Source organism: Quercus lobata, chromosome 9 (genome assembly GCF_001633185.2).
Source record: "Quercus lobata isolate SW786 chromosome 9, ValleyOak3.0 Primary Assembly, whole genome shotgun sequence".
Lineage (NCBI taxonomy): Eukaryota > Viridiplantae > Streptophyta > Magnoliopsida > Fagales > Fagaceae > Quercus > Quercus lobata.
In genome coordinates, this window is record NC_044912.1 from 26,318,203 (window position 1) to 26,339,686 (window position 21,484).

The 21,484-nt window shown below is 34.4% G+C and overlaps 2 protein-coding genes and 1 long non-coding RNA gene across 3 annotated transcripts; all 3 read right to left on the bottom strand.

The window, feature by feature from the left end:
- Window positions 1-1,738: 1,738 nt before the first annotated feature.
- On the bottom strand, window positions 1,739-2,531 carry LOC115959173. Its single transcript, XR_004084781.1, has 3 exons — window positions 2,210-2,531; window positions 2,014-2,119; window positions 1,739-1,927 (listed from the first exon to the last, which is right to left on the bottom strand). It is a non-coding gene; the product is annotated as an uncharacterized LOC115959173 (long non-coding RNA).
- A 773-nt stretch (window positions 2,532-3,304) lies between these two features.
- LOC115961485 (aspartic proteinase CDR1-like) lies at window positions 3,305-4,480 on the bottom strand. Its single transcript, XM_031080463.1, has one exon. It carries the CDS (start codon window positions 4,478-4,480, stop codon window positions 3,305-3,307), a length of 1,176 nt encoding a protein of 391 aa, XP_030936323.1.
- A 12,291-nt stretch (window positions 4,481-16,771) lies between these two features.
- Window positions 16,772-20,738, bottom strand: LOC115961487 (aspartic proteinase CDR1-like). Its single transcript, XM_031080464.1, has 3 exons — window positions 20,306-20,738; window positions 19,986-20,258; window positions 16,772-16,989 (listed from the first exon to the last, which is right to left on the bottom strand). The coding sequence occupies exons 1-3, from the start codon at window positions 20,736-20,738 to the stop codon at window positions 16,772-16,774; spliced, it is 924 nt and encodes a 307-aa protein (XP_030936324.1).
- Between the last annotated feature and the right edge of the window lie 746 nt (window positions 20,739-21,484).

The window sequence follows — 21,484 nt, forward strand, 5'->3', positions numbered from 1 at the left end:
TCAACCAAAACAAAAAAGAGCTGTGGTAGGCAAAGATTTGACGTCCAACTCCGACCTTCCGGTACAAAACGTGTCCACCTTAATGCTCCAAGGGTTCAAGCATATCTGAAATCTGGAGATCAACTCCAATCCAGCAACCCCAACGTGCATGGTTGATGTCTATTCTATAGTGACTGATTTTGATCTGTTTGGTTGCTAGGAAAATAAATTAATTTTTTTTTTCATTGATGATCTAACACATTTGCAATATATATTTTTTTATTTTGAAATATTTTAGGGGGGCTTCAATTGGGTTAAATTTCTATAAGTCTCCTATTTTCTAAGCCTTGTTCGAAAAAAAAAAAAATACTAAAGGTATAACAAAATGTTCACAATACGATGTAATAATGACTGCGATTGACAAACTTCAAAAACATAATTAATGAATATTTTCAATCATTTATAAAATTTTAGGCATTTTATGATGAGAATGGGCTCTTTTTTTCCTCGGAGAAATTTTGTTTTTGTGGTGGGGCCACTTTGTTGCCAAGAAAATAAAGGATATGAGAGAGAGAGAGAGAGAGAGAGAGAGAGAGAGAGAGAGAGAGAGAGAGAGAGAGAGAGAGAGAGAGAGAGAGAGAGAGAGAGAGAGAGAGAGAGAGAGAGAGAGAGAGAGATTTTTTTTTTTTTTTTTTTTTTCATAGTTAGTCACATAATCATTTTCCATCCATCACTTATAGATTGAGATTATTTTGCCACAATAACAAAAACCTAAAGACTAAACTGACACATATAAATGTTGGGACCAAATTAACACATATTCTAAACGTTAGGGATCAAATACATATTTTACCCTTAAAACTTTCAATGGTTAATTCTAGAGATTTTATATAATTGATTATAGATTTGAAGTGTAGTGTTGTGTGCATATTTCTATTTTTAACAAAAATAATTAGTATCTTTTATAGATGATTATTAAATATAAAATAAGATGATAAAAAAAAATAATTAGTATATTTTTAATTATTAAATCTATGATTAAAAAAAATAGATTTTTTTTTTTTTTTTTTTGGTTTTTGTTTGTTTATACTTCATCCCCCTAAACCCCAAGTCCTATTTCCATCTATAGACATGAGTGATGATAGCTCTCTAGAATAATATATATTTGCTAGCTCCTTTTAGAAATCTTATTCATGATACCCAAGCTTAAGACGCATCTTTCCAACGATACAAACTTTCCCTTATCCGCAGAAAGGGTAACACCATATCTCATCTCCAAGCTTGCAAAGCTAAAGAAATAGCAGATATTGTTATTTGGTTGGATAGTATTCTTCCTGATGTTTCTGTTTCAGATCAGTTAGTGTTCCTTGTATTTTGTTTTATTCTTCATTGGCGAAAAGCACATTCTCGTCCCTATATTTTCACAAGATTCCCACTTTGGTCCCTATATTTTATTTTTACCGCTTTTAGTCCCTATATTTTATTTTATTTTTGTTTTAGTCCTTTCCGTCAGTGCCGTTAGGGCACTGACCTACGTGGCAAACGGAATTATTAAAATAATAATAAAAAATTTATTTTGTCATTAAAAAATGTTAAGTCAGCATTTAAATTTAAAAAAATAATTTATTAATTTTAACTAAATAAAAAAAATAAAAAACAGAAATAAAAATAAAAAATCACATTAATTGAGATTAAAGTGTGTCTTGAATAAGAACAACAAGAACACAAACTCAGATCTAAAAACACAAAATTAAAATCCAAAAATCACAAACCCAAAAATTAAGAACATCAAATTAAACATAGAGAGAAAAAGAGAAAAAGCACCAAAAACTGGTCGACTGCCTCCAATTCTATCCAAAGCATGAATGCCACCTGAGCTTTCTCCACTGTCTTCGTCCTTCCAATGAGGCATTTTGCCACAATTGCATCGCATACTTCCTTGGCTTACCTTCAACATTACCAAATACCAATCCAAATTACGAAGTTTCAACAACAAGCAAACCAAAATGAAAGAAAGAGAAAAGGCAAACAGACCTAGCGCCATCGGAATCAGCAGCTCGTAAAAACGCAATCAAAGCGTCGAGCGCCTTCTCTTGCACCGACGCATTGGAATCCGCAACTGTCTTCTTGAAAAGCAGACCTAAATTACAGATCGAACATTAAGAAACGAAGAAACGCAGATCTGAGTCCAAACCTTTAAAAAGACCAACCAAAAGAGTCGAAAACATACCGAAATCGCGAAGGCGAGAGTCCTTGGGATCTGCGATGGAATCACATAGCGCGGCCAAGTCGATATTGGCTTCGTTCCTGACCTTCTAGTTCTTGTGTAGCAATCGATCTTCCCAAGGCAATTTCTTTGCCTCCTTCAACAATTTCTCTTCCTCAGACATTTTTGTTTTCTCACTTTTTGGTTTATTTTACTGTGTTGGTTGTACTGACCAATATTAATCGATCTATGGAAAATGCAGAGAGAGAAAGAGAGGAAGGTATGAGGAATGAGAAACTCACTTTCCTAAAATTTCTCTCTTTTTTTTTTGTTGTTATTTTCTGGGTCGGTGATTTTTGAATTTTAATTTTGTATTTTTAGATCTAGTTTGTGTTTTTGATGTTCTTGTTCAAGACACACTTCGATCTCAATTAATGTGATTTTTTTTTTTTATGTTTTTTATTTTTTTATTTAGTTAAAATTAATAAATTATTTTTTTAAATTTAAATGCTGACTTAACATTTTTTAATGACAAAATAAAATTTTTTATTATTATTTTAATAATTCCGTTTGCCACGTAGGTCAGTGCCCTAACGGCACTAACGGAAAGGACTAAAACAGAAGGCATTTTTCTAAATAGGGACTAAAAGCGGTAAAAATAAAATATAGGGACCAAAGTGGGAATTGTGTGAAAATGTAAGGACGAAAATATGCTTTTCGCCTTCTTCATTTGATTAATACAAATTCCTGACAGTTTCTAAAAGTTAAATAAATAAATGAAGCGATTTATTTGTAAAAGAGACCCCCTTCCCTTTCCAGTGGTCTTTAAACCGGGCTGGTATTCCTAGATGCATTCCTTCCCTTCATCGAAAAATGATCATGAAAATAGACGTGTGGGCGCAACTAAATAAATTTCTACACTTTTTTAGCAGTTGCGAAAGACAAACTGTAAAAGTAAAAACATTTCTTTAAATTGCTGGAAATATGATTAGATCGCAATGAAAATAAAACCTTTTTTTTCTAAATTAAAAAAAAAAAGATAATTAAGCTATATTTTATAAAGTATAAGTTGGTAGGAGTATATTGATCGTATAGGTTACATGAAAGTAGCCGCAAACTCTACAGTTTGGTGCAATCGGTCGGCTTGAAGGAGACTATCCTTGTTTCCAAGTCATACCCAATCAAAAAATTTGCTTGAACATAGTTGCCATATACTCCTGTGCTATCCGAAAATTCATTATCTGTACCTCCAATATTTGTAATTCCAAAGCAATAATATTCAAATCTTTTAATCGGTCGATTGAAAGTTTGTATAGGTTTTAACTCCACATCTGCACCTTCAAAATGGACAGTCAATATTGGTCCATTTTCATTAGTAATTTCAGTTCTATAGCAAAGCCGTGTCCCCAATAAAGTGTCATTCTTAATGGGATCAATTGAAATCTGCTTCTTCACTTCCACCTCTAAGCGATCGTAAAAATCTGGTGGCAAAGACAATGCTGGTGATCCTGAATCGATTAACATGTTGCCCTTAGAAACCTTACCTGAAGAGTTAAAGGGCACATATGTGTCTCCAACACTAATTCCTTCTAGTGTCACATAATATTCATGACTAGATTCTCGATCTACAATTGGTGTTGAAACCACACCATCACCCACAACTTCACTGCCATTGCCAAAACTTATCTTGCTTGTAATACTAGGATCAGTTGATTCAGTACCAAATGGCAACAAGCAATAAGAAAATCTCTTGCTACCAATTTGTGAAACAAAGGACAAAGGCCCTGATCCTAACCCAATAGTTGCTTGGACATCGGAATGGAGGGTATTGTTGTGTCCACATCCTAAAGCAATGTCAAAAGAAACCGCTTGCCCAGAGGTAGAAGTGATGGTGGCTTTTTCTTTGGCCAGAACACCTAGGGATAAACCACTTACATATCCAATGCTGTAAATGCAACTATTTTGAGGAGAACAATGGCCTTCGTCCCATACTTGACATTTTTCTGAATGACAATAAATTTCACTATATGTGGAGGACTTTTTAGGATCAAACAGGGGATGAATCTGTTTGAAGCAGTAATCATTACAAGGTACACATGGTGTCCACACAAGGTTACTAGCTGTATCAGCAACGCCATAGATGTCTACTGGTGGAGTGCCAATTGAGGCCTTCATGAGATGCTGACCTTGGTATGGTATTAATTGTGCTTGGGGGACATTATGAGCAGTAACCAAAAGGCCTATAAGATAATATGAGAGAAGGAAGCATGGATGAAATATGACACCGCTTGCCATTGAATTTGGAGAGATGAAACAGTACTGGCCATACTAAAGGCTTTTATATACATGATTAAACCGAACTTTCCATGTCTGACCTAACGATTACTTGATTGTACCATTAAGTTAACCTAACAAAAAAACAGAAAGAAGAGAATTCTCCGTCCATGAATGGCATCAAATGTTTTTAACAATATTTAAAACAGAGATTGTAACGATTCATAACAAATCTCTTGTTTCACTAAAGAATAAGTCATCAATCCTTATTTAGTTTTCCCAAACAAAAAACCTTATTTAACAATAAATTTGGTTATCTAGGCCCCTCGGTTTTGCATGGCAAATGCACCTTTTTTTTTATAATGAAAATAGGAATTATTTTTTTGCTTGGCTTTGCGATTTAAAAGGAACTGCTTTTCTTTTAAGACGAAGACAAGATTTTGTAAATAGTAGGATGCAACTTAGCCTAAAGGCAATCCCAAGGCATGATATAAATTTAAACTTTTACCAAAGCTTCTGTGACTGCTTTCTTAATGCTCATCCAATTACTCTAGCTACATCGAGAGGAAAATAAATAAATAAGAGTTCTTTGGTGCTAAACAATAATAATTGAATAGGAAAAGTAAATATAAGGAGTCATATTTGTTGCTCAACTTCACTTAAATCTAAAAAGTTTATTTCTTAATCTCATTATATTAGAGGGAGAAATATTGTGCCTCTCTACTTAGATATGGGACAGGAACCTAGAGTCAGGGACAAAGCCATTCTTTGATCTTAGGGGGGGTTTCCCTTCCCCTCCCCCTGCCCCCTCCCTAAAAAATATGAAAAAATAAATACTAATATATAATAACTAATTAGTTTTAGTAAGTTTGTGCAATAAAATTATACTTGGCCCCCCTAACAACATCCTAGATCATCTAAAACAAAAGCAAAATGCTCATATAAAAAATTACTAATATAAAATCTCGAAAAAAGAAGAAGAAGATTGGCACAACCACAAAATCACGAACAGAAAAGCTAAAGAAAATCTAGCCCAGTCATTCAACCAATTAGACCATGCCCTTAAAAAATTTAACTAAAACCAGTCTGATCATACACGGCAAATTCCAAAATCTATTCCATCAAAATAAATAAATATAAAAAAAAAATTATAAAAACACATAAATAAGATATTAATCAAAGGCACTTGCTCCTTGTGAGGAAGGCTGACCAACAACGGTAGTGAGGTATGAGTCGTGAGGGATAACCATAGTTCACTTTTCTGTCCATATAACATTACAAATTTAGACTTCTTCATTTGGAAAAATTAAATTATGCATATAATTTTTACTTTAATGATCTAAGAAATCAATCCTAACAAAAGATGACACTGAAAAGGAAACAAAGGGGAAATTATTCATACTGATAAGCTAAGTAATTAAAATTAATAATTACTTTTAAAAGAGCATGATATAAGTGCTTGGACTCATTTATAGAAGTAATACATAGAACAGAATACGCAATGAATTTTAATTATTTAATAAACCCATTCATAAAGGATTTGTCTTTGGTTACACCCCGGAATAGAAGGGTAGGTTCTTAGTTACTGATAAATGGGGTAGATTTTTATCAAGAAATTCAGTTCAGTCCTTTAAGATAGTTTCAAAATTAACCCAACAAAACAAAACAATTGAATGGTATGGTTATAGATTTTTCACAACAGAAAAATCACATACCCAAAGACACTAAAAACCCTCAAATATTCACAGCCATAAAACCCAGCTAGGAAAACACCCAAAGATGAAAGAACCCATGGAATCCTACTGAAATTGAACCCACACACCCAAACAACACAAACATAAATAACAAAGAAGTGAGACAGCACCGGAGTGAATGAATGAAATACAGGGAGATTTCAATAAAACGACACAAAATGCAAGAAGAAGATTGAGGATTCCTCCCCACCCACCTTGTACACAATACCCACAATATCAAAATTGATTATGATCCTTTAAAGAAACCTTCACCTGAGAACACAAGAAGAGTTATTTCCCATTTGGTGAGCTATTAAAACTTAAAATAGACATATGTCAAAAATTTAGAAGAGAAATCTAAGAATCAGTACCTACCTACCTACCGTATTTAAGTTTTGCCCTTATTTTAACAATTGGGCTTAATTGTGTAATAAAGTAAAATTGGTCATAAGCTACATTTGCTAAACTGTGTTTTACACGTTTTGCAAAGCTTGTGATTCAAATTTCAAAATCTCACCTTCCATCCACTCTATGCAGAACAAAATTGTTGTTTGAAAAATACCATCTAACTTTGAATGATTTTGTCAATTTTCTATAATAATACCATCTAAGTTCAGTGTACCAGTACCCTTCAGCTATTGGCAACAAGTGTTCATGGGATCCAATGAATGATGACTTTGTCTGATTTTGCAAATCTTTCTAAGAAAGCAAAATCGAATGCTGCTCATTGCTAATAGTAATAGGAATCACTGTGTAACTAATTAAGGACAACTCAAAGGACTTCTATGTATGAAGAAAGACTATATATACCTTAACAAAACATTATCTTGCTATGAGATTATACACCATTTTCAGAAAAACTCCACAAACCTCAAACTAATTTGCATTAGTGAAGAGATTGGCCTACTTACATATTCAAATGTGTAGTCCTAGCATGACAATGATAGGGAAACCAAAATTCAAAAAGTGTTGAAATGAAGCAAATGCATGCAAAGAAAAAGATAGATTGTGATAGTAAAGATTAATACATCCATTGAACAAGCAATATCTTTCTCACTGATAATTTTTGTTGTTACACTAGTGTTAAAAGCAATTTGAGACAAATCCAAGTACGTTAAACATGCTAGGTAGGTTGGTCTCCACTCCTCTTCTACATCATCCAAATCTAAACTACATATAGATTTAATCAAGCAAAGTTATCTTTCTATGCATTCATATAGGAACATAGTGTCATGGTCGTTCGAATGAGATATGATATGTGTGCATACCCAAAATATGGTTGTTGGACTAAACCTCTAATTGGGCTCACAATCTATTTGTATTGTGGGTTTTGAGTTTCCTACAATGGGTGATTCTTTGCTCAACAGCCCAAATGCACTCCTACTTCCTTAAGCTTTTCTCACTTCCTCATAGAATTGCTCTTTTGCTCTCTTTGGGTTCTCGCTCACTTCTCTTAGTGTTCTTCCCAACCTTGCCAACCCCCTTTCCTTATTCTCATCTCTTATTTATAACTCAAGATTAGTGGATGGGTTATGATTACTTTAGGTCATTAGAGGGTTTGAAGGTCCAATTCCATTGTCTCTGAATGGTTGTTTAGTTGGGAATGGGAGTAGTGGCCTTGGAACTAGTTCCCACCCTAAGAGGGACGTTCAGCAGCGATCTTCCCCAAGGTAATACCAAGCATCTAGAGACTCACCTTCCTGGAAAATTGCATTTCCCAACCAAGCAAGGTCTCACCTTTGCCGGTCGCCTCATAATGGCTTAATTACGGTTTTTGGGCTTCGAATGAGCGTCAAGGCTTGCTTGGGCCTAGTTCATAGGCCCAATAGTACACATAACCATGCACAATGTCCCAAGGCCCGAGGTCCAACAAGTCCAAGGCCTTGTGCACGTGGCATCATCGTGATGGGTTTCATGAACAATGGGCTTGAGGGAAGTAGCACCCCATACAATATGTTATCTTAGTTTATCTTAAATCCTTGTTATTTGTGAGTTCTAGTTAATTCAATCAATGAAGACAATAATTGAGGATTTAATTTTGCATACACACACCCAAAAATATATATATATATATATATATATATTTGGAGTTTTGTTATGATAATAAAGATAATTATCAAAGTAAATACAATATATTCAAATCAAATTGTATCTATCAAAAAAAAAAAAAAAATCCACATTATTTTCATGTAATGAGAACCCAATTCCATTACCCAACCCAAAGATTAAAAAAGAGAAAAGGAAATTAAAAAATAACAAAGCAAGTTCAATAATGAAAAGCACTTTTACACATAGCATGACCTACTTGTACCTAAATGAGCATTATAATATTTTGCTATCTAGTGCTTAACCAATCTAAAAAATTTAGATTGAATTAAATAAATCCCAACCATTATTGAATGTATATCATTTTCATTGATAAAATGAGAAATTAGAACAAGAATAGAGGATCACCAAATACGACTCCCTATTCAACGAAGGTGATACAAAATGAGAAAAGAAAATAGTTAGGATCATAGGATTAGATCTTGTAAATTTGGACCTAAACTTGTTAACCCATTCGAATTCAAACCAAAAATTAGGGTATGGGTAACAAAACTTTAATCTAATTAATTAATTTTTTATCCATATATACCCAATGTCACCAGACCCAACCCAACCAATGAGCCTGTTAGCTTTCCAAGCTTCTTTGATCACTTCTTTGCATTCTGGGTGGATGGGCCATTTAACCTTCTTTTTTTTTTTTTTTTTTTTTTGGATAAGAAAGGCCTTCTAAAGTACACAATGTGGGAGAGAATGGACCCATTGTATGTTGCCTAATGCTCTATCTAGTTTCTCCATAACAAAATCATTTCCCTTCCTTTTGTTCATCACGTGCCCTTTGGCTTCTAATGTTGCCTAATCCAAAGACTTAATTCTATAAAAAAAAATTGGTCATGATATTCCTTATACTTGAGCTACTTTTGTTCTTTTTTCTGTAAACATCTTTTTTATTTACTTTGTGGGTAGGAATAGGATCTTAAACTTAAAGACATCTCATCTCATTGAAGCTGTCAGCTATGCTACTCTAGGCAGTCCCCAAAGTCTGAGTGGCCCATTTCCTTCATTCCCAAGGGGATAAAATTAGTAGATTTCCAAATTCCTTTTTTTTTTTTTTTGGAAAGGGAAATAAGATGGCATTAATAACCAAACAAAGAGTACAACAAAGAGAGTTTAGATACAGGCCAGACAACATAGCTATATAGTACACATCTCAGATTGAATTAAATAAGCAACCATTGGGGGTGTGACTCCACTCCAGATGTGTGAACTTGCACTCCTCCAAGCATATTGGGCCAACTCGTGGGCAACCTTGTTAAGGTCACAGCTTGAATGCTTGAAAGAGCATGATTCAAATAGATTCCGAGCTTGGAGAAAATCCTGAATGAAATGGCCAAAACTACTCCCTATAGCGTTTTCATTAATGGCTTGGATGGCATTGAGTGCATCTGATTCGAAAATAACTCTAGGCAGCTGCAAATCCTTAGCTAGCAGGATTCCTTGCTCCAAAGCCATTATCTCCACGAGTTCTGTAGAATAACTGGATTGAAGAAACTTACATAGACTAGATATTAGGTGACCCTTGCTGTCTCTTACAATGACCCCAACACTAGAGTACCTGTTTTGGTCCAAAGCTCCATCAAAATTTATTTTGTAGACTCCAGGTGAGGGGGGTTCCCATTTGGTGGGGGAGATTCTAATATAGGAAAGTTCCGTATCAGCAGCACTTGAGTAGTCTTCCATTAAGCTTTTTTCCATATGCCAAGTCTGTTGTGGGGAAAGGTTGCTTTTATTGTGGACCACCTTATTTCTGTTATAGAAAATGGCCCAGGCTACAGCAAAGAAGGTTTCTAGATCTTGGGTAGACTTTTGAGTGAGGATATGCATGGCTGAGTCCTAGAAATTCAAGTTGTTTTGACTGGCTCTTAATGGATTTTCAGCCCATAAATCCCAAACCTAAGAGGTGAAATCACATCTTAGGATGGCATGGGTGATATTTTCGGGTTCAAAACCACAAATTGGGCATGTTTTACTATTGGTAATGCCTCTGATATTCATGTTTTTCATTGTAGGCAGTCCATTAACACAAGCTCTCCAAGCAAAAATCTTCATCTTGGCTGGGAAGTTTAGGTGCAAAAGCTTCTTGCATAGCAGCCTATAGGATCCCCCGAGGAGCTTTCCTCTTTCTCCCCTACGTCCATTACGCACTTTTGACTATAAACTCATCACGGCTATTCCCCAACCATATTATTTTATCTTCAGGCAGATTGTAGCTCAAAGGGATTCTGAGAATTGTTTCAGCTTCGAAGGGAAGGAACGTTGCTTAAACCAAATCAACTTTCCACCATTTTATGGTGGGTCTATGAGTGAGGAAACCATTGGGAATTCTGGATTGCTATTTGGAGGGCTGATGACTTTATAAGTGGATGGATTTGGCATCCATCTATCATCCCATATATGGATCCTTTTTTCATTACCTACCCTTCATTGAGTTCCTTCCTTTAAGACTCTGAGACTGTTGTAAATTCTTCTCCAAGAGTATGATGGGGAATTGCCAAGCTTGGCATTGAGAACACCACCTGTGGGGAAGTATTTGGCCTTATGTACACGGGCAACAAGGGAACTTGGATTTGTGAGGATACGCCATGCTTGCTTAGCTAACATAGCAACTAGCAAGGTTGAAAGCTTGCAAGTTTCTAAACCCTATGCCTTCGCTAGCTTTCGAATTGCACATCCTTTTCCAGCTGATCCAACACATTTTGGATTCTTGTTGCTTCTGACCCCACCAAAAATTTCTCATCATACTTTCTAAATTTTCACATAAACTTTGAGGTAGTTGGAAGCAACTCATTGTATACGTTGGGATTGCTTGAGCAACTGCCTTAATGTGTATTTCCTTACCACCAATAGAGAGTAGTTTACCCTTCCAACCAGCAAGTTTCTACCCCACCCTCTCCTTCAAGGTAGCAAATACCTATTTCTTGGATCTTCCAATAAACGATGGGAGACCCAAGTATTTGGAATATCTTGAGTCTTGCATGGGGCCAAGGATGGCAAAAATCTTTTCTTTGATTGATTGAGGCGTATTTGGGCTAAAGATCACCGAAGATTTGTCTGTGTTAATTTTTTGGCTAGATGCTTCTTCATATTTTTAAAGGATTTGTTTTAATTTTTTACTCTCTTCGGTGTTTGCCTTGCTAAAGAGAATGCTATCATCCACAAAGAAGAGGTGGGTGATTCTTAGGCAGCCTCTACAAATTGAGATGCCCATCCATTGCTGATTTTGTGCAGCCTCATGTATGAGAGCAGAGAGGCCTTCGGCATAAAGGAGGAAGAGGCTTGGGTCCTTGGCGAAGTCCTCTAGTTGGGGGGATATTTCCCCATGCTACCCCATTTATAATAGCTGAGTATGAGACTATGGTGATGCACTGCATTACCCAATTTATCCACCTAGTGTTGAAACCCAATCTTTCCATAACCCTTTGGATGAAGCACCATTCAACTCTATCAAAGGCCTTGCTCATGTCGAGCTTGGCTGCCATGAAATTGTCATTACCTACATTTTTATGATTTAAGAAATGCATTAATTCAAAGGCCACAAGCACATTGTCAGTAATGAGTCGGCCCAAGATGAAGGTGCTCTGGTTTTCAGTTATAATGTGAGGGGGGAGGGTTTTAAGTTTGTTAGTAAGGGCTTTAGAAATGAGTTTAAACACTACATTATAGAGACTGATGGGGCGGAACTCAAACATTCTCTTGGGATTATTTGTTTTCGGGATGAGGGTTATGTTTGTTTTATTCAGCTCTGTCATGGATAAATTGTTATTGAGAACATTTAGAACCATATTAGTAATACTACAACCCACAATATTCCAATATTTTTTATAAAATATGGCAGACATACCGTCGGAGCCAAGTGCCTTGGTAGGGTGGATTTGCTTGAGAGCTATGGTTACCTCCTCCTTGGTGAAGTCCCGAGTGAGATTTGTATTCATTTCATCAGTCACCCTAGAGGGGATAGCTGCAGTTACTTCTTCAACCCATGTTGGATGGGCTGTTGTGTAAATGTTCTCAAAATAGTTAATGGTTGCCTGGGCAATGCTTTCCTATTCATCACACCACCTACCTTGCTCATCCCAGATTCCTAGAATTGTGTCTTACTTACGCCTTTCAGAAGCTTGAGCATGGAAGAACTTAGTATTCTTGTCCCCCTCCTTAAGCCAGTTAGCTTTAGCTCTTTGCCCCCAATAGATTTCCTCATCATCCAAAAGCTCGTTGATTTCTTTCCTTAGGCTATTAATCTCAGTGCTCATGTCTCCTGCCTTATCTTGTTTGGTTAGGCTATTTAGGGGTTTCCTTTTGGCCTGAATTTTTTTTGGAATTTGCCCATAAACCTCTGAATTCCATTTAGTTAGCTCGGTAGCACAAGATTTTAAGTTCTCCATTATTCCTTCTAGGGTACTAAGATCAACCCCAATCCCCCATGATGCCTCAATAATAGCTTTGCAATCAGCATTTTTAGTCCATAATGCCTCGAAATGAAACCGCTTTGCTTGGGAGTGGCGAATGGATGTTAAGTTCGAGATTACTAGTGCACAATGATTAGAAGTGGAATCAACTATATGGAGTACTTTCTTACCCCAAAATTTCCGATCCATTCTAGAGTTGCAAAAGCTCTGTCAAGCCTCAAGTATTTTCTGTTTTCCCCCTCTTGCATGTTGCACCAAGTAAAATCAGACCCAATATAGCCCAAGTCTTGAAAACCACAATAATCCAGTACTTTTCTGAAGCCATCCATTTGCTGTTGGGGCCTAGGAGCTCCACCCAATTTTCCTCCGCTGATAAAATTTCATTAAAATCTCCTAAACAAAGCCAAAGAAGTTGGAACTGATTATGAAGAAAAGCTAGAAGGTGCCAAGATTCATACCTTCGGTGAGTCTCCAAGTGACCATAAAAGCCGGTTAGCCTCCATTTGAAGTTGTTGCTAGGCTTTGTGATAGTTGCATTTATGTGGTTCTTTGAGAAGCTTTTAATTTCCAAGTCAACTTCTCTTGCCCATAAGAGAGCAAGTCCTCCACTTCGGCCTATACAAGGAACAATGAGGTCGTTTGCCATCCCAATTCTATTCTTTATCCTTTCCATACGTCTGGTTTTTGATTTGGTCTCCATAAGGAAGACCACTTTGGGATCCCAACGCCGCACTAAGTCATGCAACGCTTTGATTGACTGAGGGTTCCCAAGCCCTTGACATTTCCAACTTAAGGGATTCATGGCTCCCGGCAATGCTGCCTTGCAGCCATCGTCGATCACTCTTTAGTTTCAAAATGACTGGTATTAGAAATTGTGCATCTCCTTTTTTGCAATGATTCTAACCCTTCTTCAAATATAAGCTTTCCCACCCTTTTAATCCCAGCAACTAGTAGTTGGAATTTAGCTTTTGGGCTTTTTTTTTCTTCCCCTTTTTCTCTTGCCATTTTCTTCAATTGGGTCTTTGTTTTCACTTTCCTTTCTATTTCTGAGCCCTTAGATCCCTTATTTCTTTCATTAGTTTTGGTTGGGTCTGCCAATAGCTTGAGTGGGCTAGAGACTTCCATGAACTATGTTCCCGTTTGGGCCTGTTGGCCCATTAGAGAGAGGGCATCCAATGCTTCTTTGTCTTTTTTCAAATCTCTTGGTGGACCGTTGGAGGGAGCAGCTGCCTCATCACATACCCCTGGCAGTTGCGTGGTGTAGTGTTCCACCCGCATAGAGTAGCCCATCCATTCTGATTTCTTGTTGACTAATTTGCCTCGAAGCCTGCGACATCACACATCTCCATATTTTTTGAATTTTCCTTTCCTCGGTTGCCGCTGCTACCTAAGCTACCTTCACCCCCATCCGTTGCTAAGGCATAGGAGATTTTTGCCATTGTTTGAATATTTTCCTCTACTCTATCTTCATTACCATCACTCCAACCCCCACTGCTAGTAGATCTTGATTTTTCCATCCCTTATTTCGAATTTCCCTGTTCTTGAAGCCAGTCGCCATATTGTTTGGACGAGCTTTGTTCGTACGTGATCTCTAGACAATGCTTGTCATCGTGCCCCAGTCTATCACAGTGGAAGAAGAAGGTAGGAAGCCTTTCATACTTGAAGTTTACCCAGAATTTTTCACCATCTGCACTAGCTACCTTACCCCCACGCCTAAGAGGTTTATCAAGTTGTAAATCTACTCTGATTCGCATAAATTTTGCTTGATCTGTCTGTCTTGCTCCTCTGTCTAACTCAATAAATTTCCCCAAACTGTTTCCAAGTTCTCTACCTACCTCATCTGACATGTGCTCAAAGGGGAGTCCCCAAATCTAGACCCAGAAAGAGGAGTGGGTGAAAGTGATGTTTGTAGCTGAGAAACCTTTTTTCCATCTGCACAACAATAGAAGATTATTGTCAAAATTTCATGGCCCATTTTTTTCAACCCACTTCAGTTGGTACTCAGAGTTGAATTTGAATTGTAGTGTATTGTTTTCCACGTTGATCTCAACATGTTCTTCAAAGCCCTTTGGTTTTGATGTCGGTCTTATAGCAGTCTACCAAAGAGGCTCAACGCACATTCCTCTAGAAGCTCCAATTTACTCTTTGTTGTAATTGAGATTTCTTCTTCTTCCTCCTTTGTGAGATGAAGGTTGAGTAATCCTTCTACCATCGCTTGTTCCATGGCGGCGTTAGGAGGGGGTGATGGGTAAAGCCAAGGAAAAACCCAATCAGAGAAAGAGGGAGGGAGTGCTTGACACTAAAAGACGAGAGGGAGAGAGCTCCTTTTCTAAGAGGAGAGGGAGAGAACTCCTACCTGGGAGAGAAAAGTTTTAGCTTTGTAAATAATATGTACATTTCCAAATTCTTACGTGTATATATATACACACAAATTTCAGTTAAGTTAGAAAAAATTAAAGGAAGTGTCCATATAATAAATATAAATTATCATTCTCATAGTTTATACTTATCAAAATAATATTATCTTATCGATCACATATATGTATCACCTTTTCACTATATATATATATATATATATATAAACCGTATAATTAAAGGGACAAACATGCTATGAGTATGAGAGAGAAAATATATATACAAATCTAATTATATGTACAACCTAATTAAGGAGCTGAAGTTAGGTACATTAAAGAAGAGGGCAAATTACCACCGCACACCCTTGGTGCGATAGTCACTTCACAAGTATAAGTGTTTATGTAATGTGGGGAGTAAAGGTCGAGGTTCAAGTCTCTAGGAGGGAGTTTCATAGACATATACACTTAGGGCACGTTTAGTAGACTGTAATGATTATTACATGAGAATAAGAATAAGTATTATAATGAATATATTAAGTTGGAATTTAATAAGTATTACTATTTATTAGTTTGGTGACCATTTAGGAATAGAATCCTGAATATGCATCCACAATTTAGTAGAGTATAAAAAGAACGTATCATTAAAACATTTTTAAGTCAAATTTCTTCCTAAAATACACTTATTTTAGGGTGTTCAAAATAGAGCTAATAATTAACAAGAAGGAAAATTTACTTTCTTTTCTTTTGAAGGTGTGGTAACTAATGGCTTTTTAGGAAAAAATTTTAAAAAGTTATTACATAAGGTGAAGGAATAGATATTCAGTACTTTTGATAAGGAATAAATGTTCCTCATTTTGAAGAATAAATATTTATAAGGAATAACTATTCATTGTAATAATAACATAACCAAACAACTGAATAGTTATACCATAGGAATATCTATTACATTATAGTGTCTATTACAGTCTACCAAATATGTCCTTAAATTAGGTTAGAGTAGAATTCTATTTTGAAAAAAAAAAAAAAAAAAAAAAAAAGGGCAAACCATAGTGATCCAAAACTCCCGAGTCCAAGATCAATGATGTATTGTGCAAAATTAAAGAATTCAAGATATACAAATCACGTAAGAAATCAAACTAGCCTCGCCTTCTTTGATAACTAGACATGAATTTCTCTCTCTCTCTCTCTCTCTCTCTCTCTCTCTCTCTCTCTCATTTTAATATATATATATATGAATTTCTTTTTTAGGCGAAGACAAAGGTACCCAAACCACCATAAAGTGCAGGATTGCCACGTAACCTAAAGTCATTCACAAAACATGAATTTTTATTTTTTTTATTTTTAATTTTTTAGAAGAGAACATGATTTGAATTAAACTTTTTTCTAAAACTTCGGTGACGGCTTTCTTAGATGATAATCCAATAAGTCTTCCATAGAGAGGAAAAATAAATATTATAGTTCCCAAGGTCCAATCCAAAACAATTAATGAATAGGAAAAGAACATGTAAAGCTTGCTTTATATTTTTTTGAACAGCAAAAGATGAGCGATCAGTAAAAACATTTCTTTAAATTGCTGGAAATGTGATTAGATCACAACGAATATATAGCCTTTTTTTTAATTTTTTAAAAAAAGGATAATTAAGCTATATTTATAAGTATAAGTAGGTATATATCTTAATTCTATTGATCGTATAGGTTCCATGAAAGTGGCGAACTCTACAGTTTGGTGCAATCAGTTGGCTTGAAGGAGACCATCTTTGTTTCCAAGTCATACCCAATCAAAAAATTTGCTTGAACATTGCTGCCATATACTCCTGCGCCATCCTTAAAATCCAACTTAGTATTTGCAATATTTGTAATTGCAAAGCAGTAATATTCATATTCTTTAACTGGTCGATTGAAAGTTTGTATGGGCTTTAACTCCACATCTGCTCCTTCAAAATGGACAGTCAATATTGGTCCATTTTCATTAGTAACTAGTCGCATACCCGCGCGTTGCGCGCAGTAATTTTTTTAGGATGGTCTCATTAAATATTTTATTAATACTATAATTTTAGTTATTAACCATTTAATTTTCATTAGTTTTTAAGTTAACAAAAACCTTAAATATACCTTCTTTTTTTTTGTTTTTTTTTTACCTTTACACACACACACATATAGTGAATCTTTATACATACCTTTAAAAAAACTCTATATATTCCACTTTTTTAGATGCGTAAAATTATAGATTACTACTCCATAATGATAGTGGCTAATTAATTTTATATTTTTTTTTAATGATCTCATTTGTAACGCTTCTTACCATTATCATATATTTACTAACTGATGATTTGCATAACAAAGACGATAAATGAGAGGTAGCATTGTTCATTAGATTTTCAAAAGTAATAGTGCATGAAAATTATATATATATATATATATATATATATTATAAATAAGGTTAAATGAAATGTCAAAAAATGGATTTTTAAATTTTCTAACTTTATTTCCTACTCAATTTCTACTACCATCAGAGTACATCTCTTTTTTAGTTATGATTAATATGGTTTCCATAGTTAGAATTTGATTAGTTTTAAATTTAAATTTAGTACTATGATTGTATTTAATTATTGATTGTTGATTTATTTATTTATTTTTTGTTTTTTTTGAGAATAATGTTGATTTAATTTTTTAAGTGAATTAAACAGTTTATGTTACTACATTGTAAAGTTTTTAATGTTCTCCACACGGTAATCTCTATTTTATTTTTTACTTCTCCTAACAACCTCTTTGTTTTCCAATTAACGATTACTAATTGACGTTTGTTTTTTATTTTTTTATCTACTCTTTATTACTTTGTATTGGTTTTTTTTCTATACCATCTCTCTCTCTCTCTCTCTCTCTCTCTCTCTCTCTCCATTGGCAACCTATCATTTTCCAAAATTTGATGATGATTCTATGACATTAAATATGCATTATTAGTTTTTTTTTTTTTTTTTTTTTTTTTTTTTTTTTTTTAAATTTAGTGTTTCTAACTTGATTTGTTTTGTATTTCATTCTTCCTTTGATGCATTGGGTGTGAGAATGAGTGTTTCCCTAGCATTACTCCACTTAATGTGGAAAATTTTATTTATTTAATTTAGGCAAAATATTATATTTAAAATTTTTAAAAATAAAAAAGGAGTGGAAATATAAATAATTTAATGATATATATGGGGGATGTGGTTGAATTTAAATGTTAAATAAAATGATATGAGAAAAAAAATAAAAATAAAATACATAATAATAAACACTAACTTATCCAAATAATTCTATGTAATATAATAATAGTACATTCTTATATACTATTTTTAATTATTTATAATGAAATATGATAATATTTAACAATCAAAGACATAAAAAATAAATAAAAAAACTTAAAACACAAAGCTAAATCCCATAAACCAAAATAGAGCTCTAAAGAATACAAAACTTTATCAGGCTAAAATAGAGATGCAAGAAAAATAAAAATAAAAATCTACCAAAAAATTGAGGGTGTGGGAAATAACCACTTTTCTGTGAGATAAAATTATGTAAAGAATAGAAGAGTGAATGATAAATTTATATTAAGAGGATGATAATATAAAAAAACAAAATAAAGGAAGATAAAAGGAAAGAGGAAGAGTGATATCAAGGTAGAATTTTTGGGGAGATGAAAAGGTAAAGAGAATGAGAAAGGTTGAAGAAAGTGTAAATGTTAAAAAAAAATGAGTACAATTTGATGAGCACAATTTTCTTTTATTTGAATTTAAGTAAAATATTACATTTTTTATTTTTTAAAACAAAAAGAGAGAGAAAATATAAATAATTTAATGATAAGGAGGATGTGGTTGAATTTCAATATTGAGTAAAATGGAAGAGAAGAAAAAAATAAGAAAAATTAAAAGATATAACAATAAACACTAAATTATCCAAATTATGCTATGTAATGGAATACTATTTTATTTTTATCTACTATCTTTAATTTTTTATAATGTAATCGGATAAAATTTAACAATCAAAGAGCAAAATAATAATAATAATAATAATAATAATAATAACTTAAAACACAAAACTAAATCGTATCAACATAAATTAGAGTTCTTAAAAATACAAAATTTTATCAACCTAAAGCGGAGATGCAATAAAAAATAAAAATCCACCAAAACATTGAGAGAGATAAAGATCCACCAAAACATTGAGAGAGAGAGAGAGAGAGAGAGAGAAAACCTTTTTGTGAGAGAAAACTATGCAAATAATGGAAAAGAGTGACAAATTTATAGTAAGAGGGAAGGGATAAGAAGAGACAAATAAAGGAAGATGAAGAGAAGGATGAATAGCAATATTAAAGTAGAGGGTAGTGGGGAGATGAAAAGGTGAGGGAAGAAGAAAGGTTAAAGAAAATGTAAATATTTAAAAAAAAAAAGTGAATGTAAAAAAAAAAATTATAGGAAAATTGGAAATAAAAAGAAATATATATAGATGTTAAAATCGACAAAGATGAATATGTAAAGTCAATAATCTATTTATATATATATATATATATATTTGTAAAAAAAATAGGAATAAATATTAATTATATATGGATATTAAAACCAACAAAGATGAATATGTAAAGTCAATAATCTATATATATATATATATATATATATTTGTAAAAAAAATAGGAATAAATATTAATTATGTGGTGAATGACGTGGTGATGAGGTGGTGCAACAGGAGCTCAACGGCTATAAATGCCACGCTTCAACTTTTAGTAATATATTGATTTCAGTTCTATAGCAAAGCCGTGTCCCCAAAAGAGTGTCATTTTTAATGGGATCAATTGAAATCTGCTTCTTCACTTCCACCACTAAGCGATCATAAAAATCTAGTGGCAAGGTCAATGGTGGTGATCCTGAATCCATACAAATGTTGCCCTTAGAAACCTTACCTGAAGAGTTAAAGGGCACATATGTGTCTCCAACACTAATTCCTTCTAGTGTCAAATAATATTGATCTCCACCTACATATGGTGTTGAAATCACACCATCACCCACAACTTCACAGCCATTGCTGAAACTTATCTTGCCTGTAATACTAGGATCAGTACCATATGGTACCAAGCAATAAGAAAACCTCTTGCTACCAATTTGTGAAACAAAGGACAAAGGCCCTGCTCCAAACCCAATGGTTCCCGTTGCATGGCCTTCGTAATGGAAGCCGCCTGTGTTGTGTGCACATCCAAAAGCAATGTCAAAGGAAACCGCTTGCCCTGAGGTAGAATTAATGGTAACTTTTTCTTTCGCCCAAACACCTTTGGACAAACCAGTAGCATATCCAGTCTTGTAATTGCAAATATTTTGAGGAGAACAGTGGCTTCATCCAATAGTATACGACATTCTTCTGATTGACAAGAAATTTCGCGGTATGTGGAGGACTTTTTAGAATCGAACATGGGATGAATCTGTTTGAAGCAGGCATCACAAGGTAGACATTGTGTCCACACGAGGTTACTGCCTGTATCTGCAGAGCCATAGATGTCAACTGGTGGAGTGCCATTTGAGAACTTCATGATATGTTGATCTTTGTGTAGTGTTAATTGTGTTTGGGGGACATTATGAGCTGTAGCCAAAAGGCCTGTAACATAATATGAGAGAATAGAGGCAACAAGGAAGCATGGATGAAATCTGACACTGCTTGCCATTGAATTTCAGGCTTTGGGAGAGAGTCACAGAATGACACAATAATGGCCACCAAGGGCTTTTATTTACCCATATGATTAAACCAAACCTATAACAATTACCCTTTTTTTAGCTTTAACAGTTACTGGAAAATTTCATATCCACCCAAATTTGCTTCTTTATAACAAAATTTAAAACAAATAACAAAAAAGAGTGCAATAATATCATAACATATCTCTTGTTTCTTGGAAAAATAGGTCATTGATCCTTATTTAATTCTTCCAAACTAAAAAAACCTTATTTAAGAATAAATTTGGTTACTTAGACCCTCGGTTCAGCATGAAAAATCCGCCTTTTTTATTTTATGAAAATAGACAAAATTTTGTTTGGCTTTGCAATTCTCAAAAACTAGTCTGATCTTACGGCCAAAATGGCCAAATACCATCAATTCTTGAAATATTTTGCCCAGAAACACTGTTTTAGAAAAATATAGTGATCTACCACTTTTTGTGGTACTCGAGCTTGGTAAGCTTGAGTACCATTTTTTTTTAATCCAACGTGGCCCACTGACATTGAAAGTTTAATTAAAAAAATTTTAAAAAAAAATTGGCCATTTAGTACTCGAGCTTGGTGCACTCGAGTACTGTTCATGATACCTGAGTCCATCAAGCTTAGGTACCATTCTGCTTATGGACTTAAGTCCTAAAAAATTGGCCCCTTAGTACTCGAGCTTTGTGGGCTCGAGTACTGTGCGTGGTACTCGAGTCCA

Excerpts from the sequence above, each read along its gene's own strand:
- LOC115961485 (XM_031080463.1), bottom strand. The coding sequence starts at position 4,480 with ATGGCAAGCGGTGTCATATTTCATCCATGCTTCCTTCTCTCATATTAT.
- LOC115961487 (XM_031080464.1), bottom strand. The coding sequence starts at position 20,738 with ATGGCAAGCAGTGTCAGATTTCATCCATGCTTCCTTGTTGCCTCTATT. Across the intron at positions 20,259-20,305 it reads ACCATTAATTCTACCTCAGG|GCGGCTTCCATTACGAAGGC; the intron begins GCAAGCGGTTTC and ends CACACAACACAG. Across the intron at positions 16,990-19,985 it reads TGTGCCCTTTAACTCTTCAG|GAGCAGATGTGGAGTTAAAG; the intron begins GTAAGGTTTCTA and ends TCCATTTTGAAG.